We start from the raw sequence: 14992 nt of genomic DNA on the forward strand, positions 1-14992 counted from the left end.
AGTGTCCCATTCGGTGCTCTTTTCCAGCTCTCCCACCAAGCCATCACCTCTTTTATTTCTTCAAGTTTCTCAGCAGTCTGAATGTTCTAACAGATAGCAGCCTTAGAGGCCATCCGTATGTCCTACTGGGAATGACACTGGTGATTAGAGAGGCCTTAGGAAGCTCTGTGGGCATCTGTGTGCTTGGGTGTCAAGGCAGAGCTCTCTGTAACTTCATTTTTGAAGAGCTGCCATGTGGCTGTGTTGTAGTATATGGGACAAACTCTGTGTGGCTCAGTGTTCACGCGTGTGATGTGAACTATCGGAGTAACTGGCATTGTCGGCTTGTCTTCTCTTGTGCTCCAGGCAGCAGAATTCACGCAGGCAGGGAAGCAGCTGGTGGTAATGTGCTGAGAGTGACAGGACGGACGCTGCCCTCCACTCCTGTCTGCTGCTCATCACCAAACTCTGCTGCTGTAAAGAACAATCCCCAGGTTTGGGGGGTAAATCCAGGACCTAGTTGAGCAGCCTGAGAGCTGCATGGTTTGGCCTCGTGAAATGCTTTATTCCCTGTAACATTTGCGTGTTGAGTATGTGAGTTTTGTGTCACAGGCTCAGCGGTGGTGATAAAGAAGGCAACAGCATCTTTTTGGGCCACTCAGCTGGGTGCATTATGCTCCGTATCACCTTCCAAACTTGCAGTGCCACATGTCCAAAGTAAAAAGACAATGAGGGGGAGGACAAGCAGAGCAAGGTCAGCAGCTAAAGCCACCTAAAGTAGACTTGGAAGCAGTACTGTAGGGAGACCTAAGTGGGAGTAAGACAACTAGAATGGAAAATCAAGATGTCTCGTCCCTGCACGCAGCCCCATTCCTTGTCATAGTGAATTTAGGTAACCGGTATCCGTATCTGAGAAATCTGTCATCTCACCGCCCACAGACAGCAATAGGACCTGCTCTGCTCGGCAAAGCACTGCTTCCTGCCTGTATTTGAATCTGTCTACTCGCAGGTCATTTTGCCAGCAGGGCGTGATGTAGGCACAGAGTGGATAGAGAAGGATCGTTTAGCTGCTGCCCACCTCCTGAAAGGGAGAGTGTCCTTTGTGTTCGTAGGAAAGAGGCTCAACAGCCTCTTGCTTTTTGATAAAAGCTGGAAGTTTCACAGTGCTTTGAAATTGTTCCTTGCTAAAGCATGCAGATGGCTTCCTAGTGCTGCCTCTGGAGCACAGGCAGCCTTGCAGACATCCCTGGTCACGTGAAGCTTGTGATTATTCACTGCTGAACTAAGCAAGGTCCAGAAAACAATGGCATGACCTGATGGTGAAAGATGGAGTTGGCTTGTTGCAATGCTGTTAATCATCTAAAGTGTAAAGGTGCTTTAAAGAAAACACTTGGTGGTGGTCATTTTGCTGAGTTTTGACACGTGTAGGATTTTTCTGTACTAAATTCCCAAAAGGCCAAAAAGTATTTGAAGGCCAGTTTGAGAAATATTCTTCATGCAAAAGGTATTGATTATCAGCCTGAGCATGGTAAGAAAAAAACCCTAGAAAAGGACAAACCTGTGTTGTGTTCAATGGGGAAGGCTTGTTGCTTTCTTTTCTGCCCTCTTCCACCGCGCACACCCACAGCAGGCAAAGAAACAGTTGGATGGTCCAGCAGCGACGCAGTGTGTAACTATCAGTGTGTTACCTTCCAGACTTCTGGCTCTCTGTTTTCTTGCTTCTTGTCTGACTTCAGAAAGCCTCAGGGACAACAGTTGTCTTTAACTTAGTGTTCACAGGGTAATCCAGCCTTGATCTGCTGTTTTGGACTTAATAGACAGCTCCTTTGTAAAATGAAGATTTCGTGGTAACACCACCGAGAAGGATGAATGAAACTACAAAACCTTGAGAAGAAATTAAAAAAAAAATGAGGCAAAAAACTAAAGTTCTTTAGATTAGATATCTTAAAATACTACCACTAAAATAATTAAAAAAAGGAAAGTGATAGTATTCACTGATGTCTAAACTTGGTGGACATTATTAATGCAAAAGATACAGCGTTTAAAATTATATAGGGAATTGGGAAGTATTTTAACTTCAAGGTTGATTTAAGCTGTATAAGTATGTCTCAGTTTCATCTGCTGCATCAGGTATCTATTACTTTTAGAAATTCTAGTGAAATGTTAGCATTTACAGTTTTTAAAATGTCAGTGCTCTTAATTCATGTTTACACAAGATAGCTTTTCTTACCAGCAGCATTGCAGTGTTTATTTCAGACTGGGTAGATGGACAAGGAAAATGTGTTTTTTGTTTTTTTTTTTTTTAATCAGTTTATGCCAAGTTGAGACAAGATTAAGAAAAGAAAAAAAATAAATTAATTTCCTCCTTTAGATTTAGAAGTAAAAAATAAATAAATTTGAAAAGAATGAGAAGTGAGATATAAAAGTTGTAGGACCAAATTTTAAATGTATGCTTATTAGAATTTTCTGAAATGACAGGTTAGCTAGTCTGTCATTTCCAGATCTTACATGCTGTATTTCTTTTTAGTGGCAGTTGAAAACATTTTTCAGTACTGCACTGTATTTTGGCTTGTATGCAGCACACTTACGATAGTTCTGTTCAACTAATACAAATGTATTGTAAGATGCTGTGTATATATATTAGGTAACAATGTATACATACACCTAGTAGCAGCATGGCACTATTTCAAGTGGAAGGATAATTATAAATGTCTCATTCACTACTTGACATATAATAATAAGGTTTTTAGCGTATGTTAAAAAAGGTAATCAAATAGAAGTAGGTAGTGTGGTTGAGCGGTAGTGTGTTTTTCCTGCGTAGCAACAGAGCACCTAACCTTTAGTTGTTTAGAAATGGCAAAAAGGCATAATGCAAATGAGTTTTAAACTCGTGATATAAATCTCTTCCAAAGCTTTCTTTGGTGCTGACAGGAGCAGACACGATGTCTGCTTGAGTCCCCTGTGCAACTTCCAACTGCAGTAAGAGGAGTCCCGTTCCCAGTCTTGCCCCTTCGATGCCCAGTCCCGTAGTACAGCAGAACGGAGACACCCAGCAGTGGCTGTGGCCAGACTTCTGGGATGAAGCAAGTTACATCATTATGATGAGACTGTTGTCAGCGTCACTGTGTGTTCGTGAGACTTAAGTGGATGGATGATCTCACTACAGAGTAAGGATGTTCAGGTCCTCAAACTACCAGCTAGTCCAAAAAAAATCTCTTTTGCACTGCAAGTGCAAGTGGTCATGGTGCACACAGAGAAGGAGTAAACTACCTGGGTTAGAAACGCTGGGGCCTTCCTTCTCTGCTGTTGGCCATACATCGTCTTCTCTTTCTTTGTAGTCCAGTGTTCGTACGCCCTGTCTGGTTGGATTTCCTCTGGGAAAACTTGTGGCTTTTAGGCTAAGATTTTTGGTGGGTGAGTGCAGTGTTAATGCTCAGGGCATAGTAATTCTTGATAGTTGATTACAGTCTTGTGTTCGCGCAACCAACCCCTACACCTCTGCCTCCTGAGATGCACCTGACTGTCGTACAGGTTATGTTAGCTGGACCGAAGCTCAAAATACAAATCCCATGCGAAAGTGAACTGACTCATCTTTTGGTAAATCTCTTTCTCACCTAGTGGTTGGTTTGTGGACGGTAAGAGCCTGATACTCCTGCCTTTCTGCAGAGTTGGAAGGGCAGCAGGTCCAAGCCTGCTAATGCTTGAGTCTGAGGAGTGAGGAAATCAGGGACTTGTCATTATGTGAGTTCCCACATTGTCGTAACTGACCTGCGCAGGGCAATGCAATTGCACATGCATGGAGTTGCATTTTTCAAAGCAGATGAAAAATTATGCACCCAGGTGAAAGATTACCAGCAAAGTGCAGTTCTCACCACTAACAGAAGAGCAGCAAATGTAGAAACCTCTGTGAGGAAGTATCACTTTGCTCCGTTGCTTAAATATGAGTCCCTGTGTCCACTGGGCACTTGCATGGAATTGGGTTTTCTGAGAATTCACTGTTTATTTCTGGTGCCGCGTTCATTTATGCTGCTCTGAACTTGTCTTGTTGAACAGGTAGACAGGAAGAAAGATACCTGGGTTAAAATAACCACTCAGCAGCAAGTCTCTGTGGGTGAAATCCCGCCAATTGCTCAGTGATCTGAGCTCTGGATTGCAGTCTTCAAGGACAGATATAGTGCTTGGGCTGGACAGGTCATTAAAGAAAGGTCCACTGATAGATGAATGTATGAGCAGAAAAAGGTGAACTTCTGTTCTGGTTATGTCTGAAGAGCCTGTGGTGTGAAGGATTAGCAAATCCTCCAGAGCAAGCCATATTATCATGGATCAATCTAACTGTTGACATTTAGGTTAATTTTACTCAATTTAGCTCAATGTAGCTTTAGTTGGAATTGACTGTGCTGAGGCAGGGGCATTACAGTGCATGGATAATAAAGTGGACTGTAATATAAAGATCAGAAGAAGTCTTTCTTCACTTAACATAACAGTAGCAATGCTTACTGTGTGGCCTGAACTCACATTTCAAACTGACAACATTATTCATATATAGGAAGTCAAGCATAAAAGTGAGACTACATTAAGACTTCTGGCTGGAAAACAGTCAGAAGAGTACGTTGAGAATACGTTGGGGTGTATTAAATGGTGTACGCCTCCGCTGTGTGCCTCTTCCAGATTCACTTGTGGGTGGAGGGTAAAATGTTGGGTTTTGGCCCTCAAAAGCTTACTCACTCCGGGGTGCTGAGAGAGCCCTCTAAACCCTGAGGCTGTGGGACCATCCGGTGAGCATCCATGTGTTCACTGTGTAAGCACAATGCTTTCCAAAGCAGAAGTGGAGAGAAGTGGAGAGCGCAAATAATGAAAAAGTGGTACCCAGAGCAGCCTGCCCTGTTCAGCTGCTTGGCAGGACCAGATCAGGAACCTGCTTTAGTGAAGGTCTTCCTCCAGATGCAGACCTCATCGGCTGCACAAGGCACTCGGAGTAATAGAACTGTGCGAAGCAGTCAGCAGCAGTCTGTATCCTGTTAGTGCCTTCCATACATACCCTTTCCATAGCACTGTCTATTCATGTCTTTGCCTAGCATCACCCATGCCTTCGTTGTCATTCCTGACCAGCTGGCTCTGCCAGCTGAAGCCAAACCATCTTCAGCAGCACAGGTCCTCCTCACAGTGCAGTACTTATCATGAAGCCTCATTGTACTTCGCCTATGGGGTTAAAAAGAGACTCGCTTAAGCTTGCCTTCTAAGCAAACCACTCCAAGTCCATCAGCCCTCGTTCACTGATGGATCAGCTCATAACTTTGGACCCGAGACTATTCCATAAATGAACTGAATCAGTGACTGAATAATTAACACTGGTGGTTTCTTCCCCTCTGCAGGGGTTGGCACTAAAGGACCTCACCTGGAAACTGCACAAGTTCTGAGGTGCTGAGAATCACTGCTTCTGCTCCAGTGCACTGTGGGGTAGATGCAAATAGCCCCTAGCTGACCAAGGGCTCGTTTGAGAACCCGGGGTTTCCATTTCTTTCAGTCACATCTCAAAGACAGGAAGTCTGCAAGGTGTGCTTGACAGAAGATGCGTATTCTCACCCAGAAATAACATACACTGGTTAGGAACTGTCTACTTTGGCCCATCATTCAGTGAGGCTGAACCACCCCCTTTTTCCTTCCCAGCTTGACTTTGAGGAGGCTACATGGTGAATCTGGGAATTTGCACCTGGGGCCACAACAAAGGCATTTGTAAAAGGTTTCTTGCCCCCTCAGCTGTTCTCCTCCTGGCCCTCACCACTTGACTGTTCCCATCACTGTAGCACAATGTGTGTTAAAACCTCTGGACCTTTCGAAATGGAAAGGAAAGATGCAGATGCCCAGCCAGTTGGCAAGACACTGAGAGAAAATTCACAGCTGGACGTGTTGTAATTTGTGGTACGTGGAGAGCCCCATCGTGCCACAGTTAAATCTGGAAGTGCGGAGCAAGGATAAGGATCAGTGAGTAGATAGGCAGAGCTGTGTAGCATGCAGCAGAGTCTCTGCCAGTCTCAATATTTAAATCTCTTTCTTTTTTGCAGAAACCGCAAGTCCCCTGATTTCAAACCCTTTCCCGCTTTTACGAAGTAAGTGTGATGGATGTCTGTGGTGCGCATAGGCGGGGACTTCCACCTGCAGCCACACTGGCCTGCCCTCTTAGCATTTTTCGTGAATAAATGATTTTTTATTACGAGTCCAGTTGTCAAGGAATGAAATGCCTCGCTTCTGTGGCTCTGGTTTCAGGTTTAAATGCAACAGCAATCCTTCAGGGTGTTTCAGTGCAATGTGTGGCTGCTAGACCATTCGCACTCACAGCCTTCTGGGAGCAAAGCTTTGTGAAATATGCCAGTAATAGATTTTCCAAGAGACCAAGGCTTGAAGACTGAGGATGAACCCATGTTAAAGTTATGTTTATACAGTGGAAAACTTGTCTTGATTGCTCAGCTCACAAAACACCTTTCCAGAGACAGTTCCCATTGCCCACAGAGCACAGCTGAGGAGTGAGAGCCCAGGGCATGGTGCTGAGCCAGCAGTGGGTGAAGGAAAGCAGGTATGGATGGGCGGATACAGGCAGTCTGCCCCGTGTCCCTGATGCTTCCAAGAGGTGGAGCTTCTTCCTTTGTCTTACTGTGGGGTTTGTTACTGCTTGGCTTGTGTCTGTATTGTAGGGGTGGTGCTGTCTGTGCCACCCCCGTAATCCAGGACTGATGTCCCTTAGCATGGGACAGCTCTGAGCATGGCCATGGTGCCAGAGGACACTTGTTCTTTCTACAGTTGCAAATCTGAGAAAGAAATGAGAGTTTTATTTAGAACGTGACAGTTCATATTGGAAAAGAAATCGAATTAGTGCCAACAAATGTAAGAATCATGATGCACCCAGGGACCACCTTTTTAAAGCATGCTGTGTAGCACTTCTTTTACTGAGATGGGCAGAAATGACAGAGGTTCTATTTTCAAGAAACTTGCACTTATTTTTGTGTGTGATGGCATTTTCATAGAACCGTAGAATCATTTTGGTTGGAAAATGCCTCCGAGACCATCAAGTCCTGCTGTTAACCTAGCAATTCCACTAGGAGACTGCTGCTGTCCCAGATTTGTCGTTTCAACAGTTTGTGACCAAGGTATGCAAAGATGCAGTTACTAAAGCTATTGCCAATGGAAGCATTGGGGAAGAATGCTGAGAACTTTTCCCTGCAGTTCTATATTTGGTTTTCATCAAAATGTAGACAGAGGTGTTGAAATGTAGGTCCTTTTTGCAGAGGAGAGAGGTGCCTGGGGGCCCGCTCCCTGCACTGCCCTCAGTTGAGAGCTGGCTGTTGTGTTCCACTTGTGCATGGCCAAATTTGGGCATTTTCTGTTGAATGGCAGGAAACTTTGTGTTAAACGCCTTCAGCTCATGTTCACTCATGGCCACAGACCTCTCTTCTCTGGTTTAGATATGACATGGGGAGTTAACATGGGAATTGGAGTGCGCAAATGCTGTTTTTTCTTTCTGTTGGCTTGCTGTCTTGCTCTGGAGCCTTGTTCACTGGATATATATATTTAAAGCACTAATAAATGTGTCTAATAATAGCCCTGGGGAAAGATGTTGGACTTGGTGTTGGATGGTTGGACTTGATGACATTAGAGGTCTTTTCCAACCTAAATGATTGTATGATTGTAAATTGTGCAGCTGATGACAGTTCTGTGTGGCTTGGGAGCCTTGAGGAGGCTTCAGCAGCTGCTGGTGCGTCAGGTTGCTGTGAAGGTGTTTTCAGAGAGCACCCGGCCAGCTGGTGAGGACAGCCTGGTAGCATGCCTTGTTGAGACTGGAGAAGGACCTGTCTTGCAAAGGAGATAGTTCTGGGAAAGTGTGCTTTTGGGCAGAAGGAGCGCTCTGTGCCCAACATCCAACGCTCTGCGAACCACAGACAAGTGTCCCATTTTTGGGAAGGAAGGCTCTTCAGTCCGTGATAGAGAGCCAGACACCATTGCTTGGGGATGCTGCAATGCTCGACCTCCAGTCTGAGCTTGTAAGAGGCTATTAGAAACGCCGTGGATGGGTGTTTGCAGTCTGCTGGCACTGCTGTGTTTGTGCTCTGCAGCACACAGGCCCTTGTCGGCACAGGAAAACTCAGAAATGGGAGTCAGGCTCCACTGAGGCTGGCTGCAGAGGAGTCTGTGGTGGGAGCTGTTGGGGAGCGGGGCCAGGCAGTGGGGGGGGGGGGGGGGGGGAGGTGTTGGTGGGTGGATAGATAGCGGGGGGCTGCTGTCAGCACTGTGCACCCAGCCACTTGTCAAAGTTGTACGCACTCCGTGGCACCGCGTGGACAGTTCTGGCCCACGCAACATTTGCTGTTTCTTGCACAGACTTTTCACTGCCAGATTTAGGCTTGCAGAAAGCTTCTGAACACATGGCAACAACACAGAGCCGAAGAGGCAGCAGGGCCAATGTGGCCATCTGAACTCCACAGTTCATTATTTCATAGCCTCTTTGCAAAGACTCACCCCTTCAGCAACAAAGCCTGGTGCATGCAGCTTGGCTACATGTGAGATGAGGCAGAACACGGAGGACAGGAGATGCACAGAGCCTTGACTCTGCGAGGCTCCCTGCCCAGCAGCATGCCTCATGCAGAGCCACTTCCCTGCTGCTGCGCAGGTTCTCCAGCCTTCCCTGCTCCCGCACCAAGGAATGTGCAGGAGCACAAGGAATTGTGGCTGAACATCCTTCCACGGGTGAGCTCGAGCTGTATCCCAAGGCCTGCAGAAAAAGCAGCGTCTCTGCTGCCCCAGCTTCATGGCTCTGGTGTTTGCTGCATGGAAAACTTGCTTTCTGGAGGTGGGTAGGGGAGCAATAGCAGCTTGGCATTGTGTCTTCTGAGCAGTTTAGTGATGAGTGAGAATGCTGTGCTATGCATTTAGAGCTGAGTATTGCGAGATTTTTTTGGTCAGTTGGTTAATGCAAAGTTTTTGCGAGATGCGCATGTGGCAGTTGGCCAGAGTCTGCCACGTGTGAAGAGCAGGACCTTGTGCCTAGGTCACAGCCTGGCAAGCAAAGCAAGAGCTGCCCAAACTTGGGATTTCAGCCTGTAAAGGGGGAGACGGGGGCTCAGCAGGCAGCATTCAAGGGTCACGGATCAGCAGCCTCCTCCTGAGAGCCAGGAAGGAGCCGGGGCACTGCGTGTCTGTGTGAAATGGGATCCAGCTGCCTGTTGCCTGGAGTGCCTCGGCTGGGGGCTGACAGCTCCTTGCAGTGATGGTCTGTGGGGGATGACAGCTGGTTTTTAGCCCCAGCTACAGCAGCTCACGTCTAGCTTGGGAGACCGGTGAGTGCAGGAGCTCTGCATGCCCACTGGGAATCTGACAGGTGCTGCCCACCTGCCCAGAGTGGCTGCACACATGCGGGTCCTTATCGAGGGCTTGCTCAGTTCACGTTGCTGGTAAAAGACCCTCAAACACAGGACTGGGGTCATGCTGCTGTGCCACACAGGCAGCAGCGCTGAGAGTTTGGGGTGCAGAGGGGAAAAGCCGCCAGGGAGACGCTTGGCCCCTGTCAAGCCCTCGCTGCCCTCAGCAGTGCTTGCCCTGCTCGTAGCCCACCTCCTGCACCACCAGCCCAGGAGACCTGGGGCTCTGGGAGCTGTGGTTACAGACGTGAACAGGAGCTCCAACCCACTGAGCAAGTGTGCAGCAGGAGACCAGCTGGCACCAGACTGTGCTCAGCAGCTGCTCAGGGGAATGCAACTAGAGGTTGGAGGAAGGAAAGCCCCCTCCTCCCCAGCCCACACCAAGGGGCAACATGTTGCTCCTGCCATGACTCCCGGCCCCCTCAGCTGTGGAACAGCAAGAGGAATTGGTTCCGGAGAAGCAAGTGAGGGTTTGAGATCAGGGAGGTTTCCTGCAGAGTGAGATAGACTGCCTGGGAAGTCCTGCTGCAGGCTGGAGGTCTCTGAGCTGTTTCTCAGCTGACTGTGTAGCTGCTGTTCCTGCTTCGTTCATACACAAGGCCTGCTTTGGCTGCCCAGAACAAGTAAGGCTGCTGGGGGGCACAGGTATTCTTGGGTGGTTGGAGCAGGCAGCACAGAGGGGTCACAGCTTTCCTCGTAGCACCACCAACAAAGCTGAGAGGGAAGGAAGAGGTTCATTGATGCGAGCAGTCTGGGCATGGACTGCTCTCCTGGGTCCCTTGTTGAGCCCAGACCACCCGATGGAGAACAGATCCCCTCTGCGTGCGTTAGACCTCAGTCTGAGCAGGGGGAAGGGAGCTGAAATTCCCCTACAGAAGGGAAAAGCAGAGGTCCCACAGTGGCTTGGAAGGGGCTGTGCTCCCAGGAAGAAGAAAGGAGCACCTGGCTCCCAGGGCGGTTCAGAGGGGTTTTAGCAAAATCTCCAGTTCACTGTACCTTCAAGTTGCAAGCAGAAATAAAAGGGAGAAGGAAATTTACTCCTGTAAGGACCAGGAAAGTCCTGGGAAGTAAAGTGAGACTTGAGAGAGTAAGGTGAAATTCCATTTTCAGAGGAATTCTGCACATCCAGACTTTTGGATTGTTTGATGAATTTAAATTTTATCTCTAGTTTTAACTTAACTCATTTTCATTCACGGCAAACTGTAGACTTCTATGAATCTTTGTCTTAGAAATATTTAGAAAATGTTTCAGCATCTTGAGAATGAGAAATTAGTTTTCAAAAGCAGACAGTGGTTTTGGTACTCAAGCTGGACATTCCTGCAGGAGGCGGCTTTTGGAAATGGGATGAAAATCAACAGGGTTTTTCTAAGAATCACATATGAGAGACCTCAGAGTGCACTGAGGACACAGTTTGTTGCCGTGGCAAAGGGAAGAGCTTGAGATGAAGAACTGGGGTCACTGCGTGATGGGTGGAGAAGGGAAGAAGCCAGCAGAGACCAGTAGGGAGTGAACGGGAGCCAGGCAAGGGAAGCGCTAGAAGAAAGATGGCACGGTGATGAAATAGCTGAAAATGTAAAAGGAGGTAAATAAAGCAGGGCAGTGAGGTGAGATGAGATGAGCTGGGAAGGAGCGGTGAGGATATAGTGAAACAGGAGAGACAGATGAATGTGAGAAATGTGCTGCTTGGAGGGTAGTTTCCTTCCCAGTGAAACATCCTGTAAGTGAGCTTAGGGGAAGCGTTGTGCTACTGGCTGCTTGGAAACTTGCCTGTAGGGGAATTGCAGAGTTCGTGTGCTTGTTTGGAAGCAGAGAAGAGTCCTTGGACTTCAGCCGTGCTCTGCCACTCCTCTGGCCAAGGTTACCACAGGCAGAGATGGCAGAAGGGAATACATTATCTTTAAAAGACGTGTGAAGATCTGAAAGTGCCCCAGGGAACCAAGGTTTGAGATCTCTTAATTTCAGGCTTGCTGAAGCACCTGAGATGTGCAGCGTGTTCTGTTCACCCACCTCTGCTGCAGGAAAGGAGGCTCCAGCAAAGCAGTGGGGGAGTGGTCGCCCTGTGAGCTGCCCTGGCTGCACCGCCAGAGCTCTTCTGGCCCTGCCTCCTGCTGCCAGCAACCTTCTGTTAGAGTTGTGACCTCTTTCATGTAGATTAATCATGTGTTAATTCTGGCGCTTGAGACATCTCCATCTGAGCAGTCGAGGCTCCATGAACAGCAGAGACAAATAGGTGCATCTGTAACACAAGTCATCTGACGCTGAAATACACATCCGAGAGTGATGGTTTGCACCCACGTGTGGTTTTCTCTTTGATAAGTACAAAAGGAATCTAAACAGATTAAATTGGACCTCTTACATCATTTTACCATAACTGACAAGGTGGCTATGGATGATTTCAACAGAAACAGCTAATCCATATTTTAATTTCCCCAGTCTTGAAATGCCTATGTGACCCTCAGCTGCCAAATTCCTTGCTTTTCTTCAAAAAAACACAGTTCCTTAAGTACAATATTCCCAAACTTCCTCACTGCAGCAAAACACAGCAATAGCATCACAAGAAAATACAGTGAGTTAAATAAAGCATTGGACGCAGCTCCACCAGAGGGCTGTAGGTTCTATGAGAAAGGCATGGCAGAGTCTGTAACCTTACAGCTTATAAGTATAGCTTATGTTTGTGGTTTCTTTTGTGTTTTCCTTATCAGTTTCCTGTAGCCATCTGATGAATTCTGTGTTTTGCTACCTAAATTAGATGTCTTACAGCCAAGTCAAGCTTGTGCTTTCCAGTATTTTAGCTCTTCCATCCTGGACACCAGTGCTTTTGTTTATGTGCTGTAGATTTCTTTCGTTTCGTTGATACAAGAATTTATTTTTCCCTTCAGAAGTAGATACAGGTTTCTGGTACACTGTAGCAACAGGCTTTGCTCTGTGTGTGCCAGGCATTTGTATGCAAAGTTGTTGATTGGAAAAAGACAAGCATTTAGCATTTCTACTGTTCTAAAACAAATTGCCACAGCATAAACGGTGGCAGTGTGCTGGTATATCTGGAAATCTCGAAACAAACTGCAATGTTAAGATATCTCAGCCACTGTAGTTTGATATTATATCTGTCAACTAATGCATCCAGCTAATAGCTGTTTAAACTGAGCAGCTGCGAACATCTGCTACTAGGTTAACTGAGTGGAAAAAATGCATTTTCAGCATACTTGTTAGAACAGAACTAAACGTATCTCTCGGCTCATGAGGGAGCTCTGCACCCAGCTCTTTCCTGACTCCAGCTCATCCACATGACTCTGGCAACACGGCTCTCCTGCTCTGCTCTCCGCCGTCTGGCACAGCTCTGATTTCTGTGCTTCTTCCCCTCCACCTCTGCTTACCCCAGCTGCTGAGTGCTGCTGAGCCCAGTGGCACTCGCCATTCCCCAGTCTTCCTGAGCTTGACAACAGCCACAAAAAAAGTCATCCGCATCCCCATGTGGCATTTCTCCATGTCCCAACCTCTGAGCAACAGGATTTTTAAAACCCGGTGCTCCTTGCCTTACTCAGGAAAGACAGCAGAGACTGGATTTTGACATAAACGGATGCAAAATGCATTCACCACGCTTTGAGGCTTAAACAAGGATAAGCATAAAACAGCCTGCAGCAGGCGTGAGCTAGTGAAGCTCAGTTGGTCTGCAGCCTCTTGAGGCTCTGCGCAGATTCACTGATACCCGATGCACGCACGCACGGCGGGTGCTTCGCTTCAGTGCACGAGCAGCCCTGCTGCTGCCTGGGGCCGTGTCGTGGCAGTGAAGCAAAGCACGCAGAGAAACGCCCGGCCCTGGCCCCGGAGCAGTCGCGTGCCCGGCGCTTTCCCCACTCCCAGCCTGAGCCCTGCGGGGCCGGCTCTGTGGAGTCACTGTGACGAGCACACCTGGGCTGCGGTGACACGCACCGGGCCCTCGGGCACTGCCCCGCTGCTGCACAGACTGAAGTACGCACATGTGCTGCTTCCCTGCATACTCTGTATAATTCTTCTGAACTGATTTCTCCCAAACAGAGCCTTACACCTGTGGAGCTTGTGGAATCCAGTTCCAGTTTTATAACAATCTCCTGGAGCACATGCAGTCCCATGCAGGTAAGCTGGGCACCTCGACTCGCTTAAAGCGGAGAATTAAATTCTGCGCTGATGCCTGATGTTGACCCCGTTGTGTGTCAATGGAGCTTCCCGTGCTCACGGTTTCCAAAGCCCCAGTAACCTTACCTGCAGCAAAAAAAGATACTCAAAGGCTGGAGCACACAGCAGCGGCTGCAGCAGCGTGAGGCTCAGGGTGTATCACAAATACTGCTTCTTTCCCTAGGAAGAGAGGACATGCCATTTTAGCACATCAAACTGCTCATTCCCTTTACCCAAAGGTATCTAGGGAATGCTCATTTTGTAAGCATTAATTGTTCTTTCCTACAGCAGATGAAATCCCTCGTCCCACAATCAGGGTAGTACTCACTGAGGCAAACAAAGCAAAAATGCTTGCAGGGCAGCAGAGCCTTTGCCAACACAAGTCCTTTTCTGTGCTTATGTGTCCTGGAGTTCTGCAAAGGACTGAAATGTGTTCTCAGAAGAATTTGCCATTTCAGCAGTTGGGTTCGTTTCCTTCTCAGTTATCTACAAAAGAAAATTCTGAGGAGTAGTGATTCAACTACCTTGTTTCTAAGCCACCTTTTTTGTTTTCTGTCTCAACACAGAAGTTTTTAGCATTTCAAAGCCAAAGCTGTTTCAAAGACAGCATTCAGAATATTCAAAAATGTAGAAAAAAGCATATTTTGGATATAAGCAGATTTTTTTTCTTTTCTTGATCAAAAATTTAAGTGAATTGATGCAGGTTTACAAATTAATTCACCTTTGGCAGATCTGTGTTCTCCAACAGACAGCTGCTCTGTTGTAGTATACATTCAGTGCTTTGCATTTGTGCTCACTTCACAGGTAAGCCCTGAGTAATGTGGCAGGGAAGGACAGATTGCTTGAGGAAAAGCATATAACCTGTTCTGTAACAGTAAATTTAATCAAAGTTTGTATTTTCTTCTTTGTTTTATTTTTAGTCCTAATTTTAGTGGCAGCATCCCTTGAGTTCTTCATGTGCACGGTTCCTCAGTCAAGCTCAGTTCTTGCTGGCAAATCTTAGTGCAGGCTCCATGTGTCGTTCAGCAGCTACTTTATCATCTTTATAATACCATGGATAGACCTTTAGGGTGATCTGTTGTAAGACAGTGAGCTGAGTTTTATGGATGGTATTTTCTGTTAGAGCATAAACTGGTTAGTGTGGAGTGCTCGGAAGCTAGGTTATGATGAGGAGCAGTGATGCTCCACTCAGGATAGGGCTGGTGTCATTCCTTGGTGTTGGGGTCTGTTCTTGCTGCTCATCAATGGCAATTTGTGCTTGCTTTCCTGCCGTGTCCCGACTGTCCTATTCCTTGTTCTTGTCTCTGCTGGGGAAATGCGGCAGCGTGAGTTACAGCTCTTAGTGAGACTGAGGAGGGGACCTGCAGAGGAGGGACCAAGGCTGAGGTGCTGGGGGGAGAAGGGCAATTCACTGGCAAGCTGTCAAAAGTTTTAAGCTAATGCTGTCTGCAGCT

The 14992-nt window shown here is 47.1% G+C and overlaps 1 protein-coding gene across 15 annotated transcripts in view; it reads left to right on the forward strand.

The window, feature by feature from the left end:
- ZNF618 (zinc finger protein 618) overlaps window positions 1–14992 on the forward strand; it is a 167151-nt gene that overhangs the window by 138491 nt on the left and 13668 nt on the right. For 11 of the 15 annotated variants that reach the window (XM_080561354.1, XM_080561362.1, XM_080561356.1 and 8 more), the window contains 2 exons: window positions 6042–6086; window positions 13422–13499. The exons of 1 other annotated variant lie outside the window; for it this stretch is intronic. In XM_080561354.1, the coding sequence (XP_080417480.1) occupies window positions 6042–6086; window positions 13422–13499 (123 nt within the window). The remainder of the gene's footprint in view (window positions 1–6041; window positions 6087–13421; window positions 13500–14992) is intronic. 3 more of the 15 variants (XM_080561363.1, XM_080561353.1, XM_080561352.1) reach the window with 2 other exon arrangements.

The sequence above is a fragment of the Anser brachyrhynchus genome, assembly GCF_964034855.1.
Source record: "Anser brachyrhynchus genome assembly, chromosome: 19".
Taxonomy (NCBI): Eukaryota; Metazoa; Chordata; class Aves; order Anseriformes; family Anatidae; genus Anser; species Anser brachyrhynchus.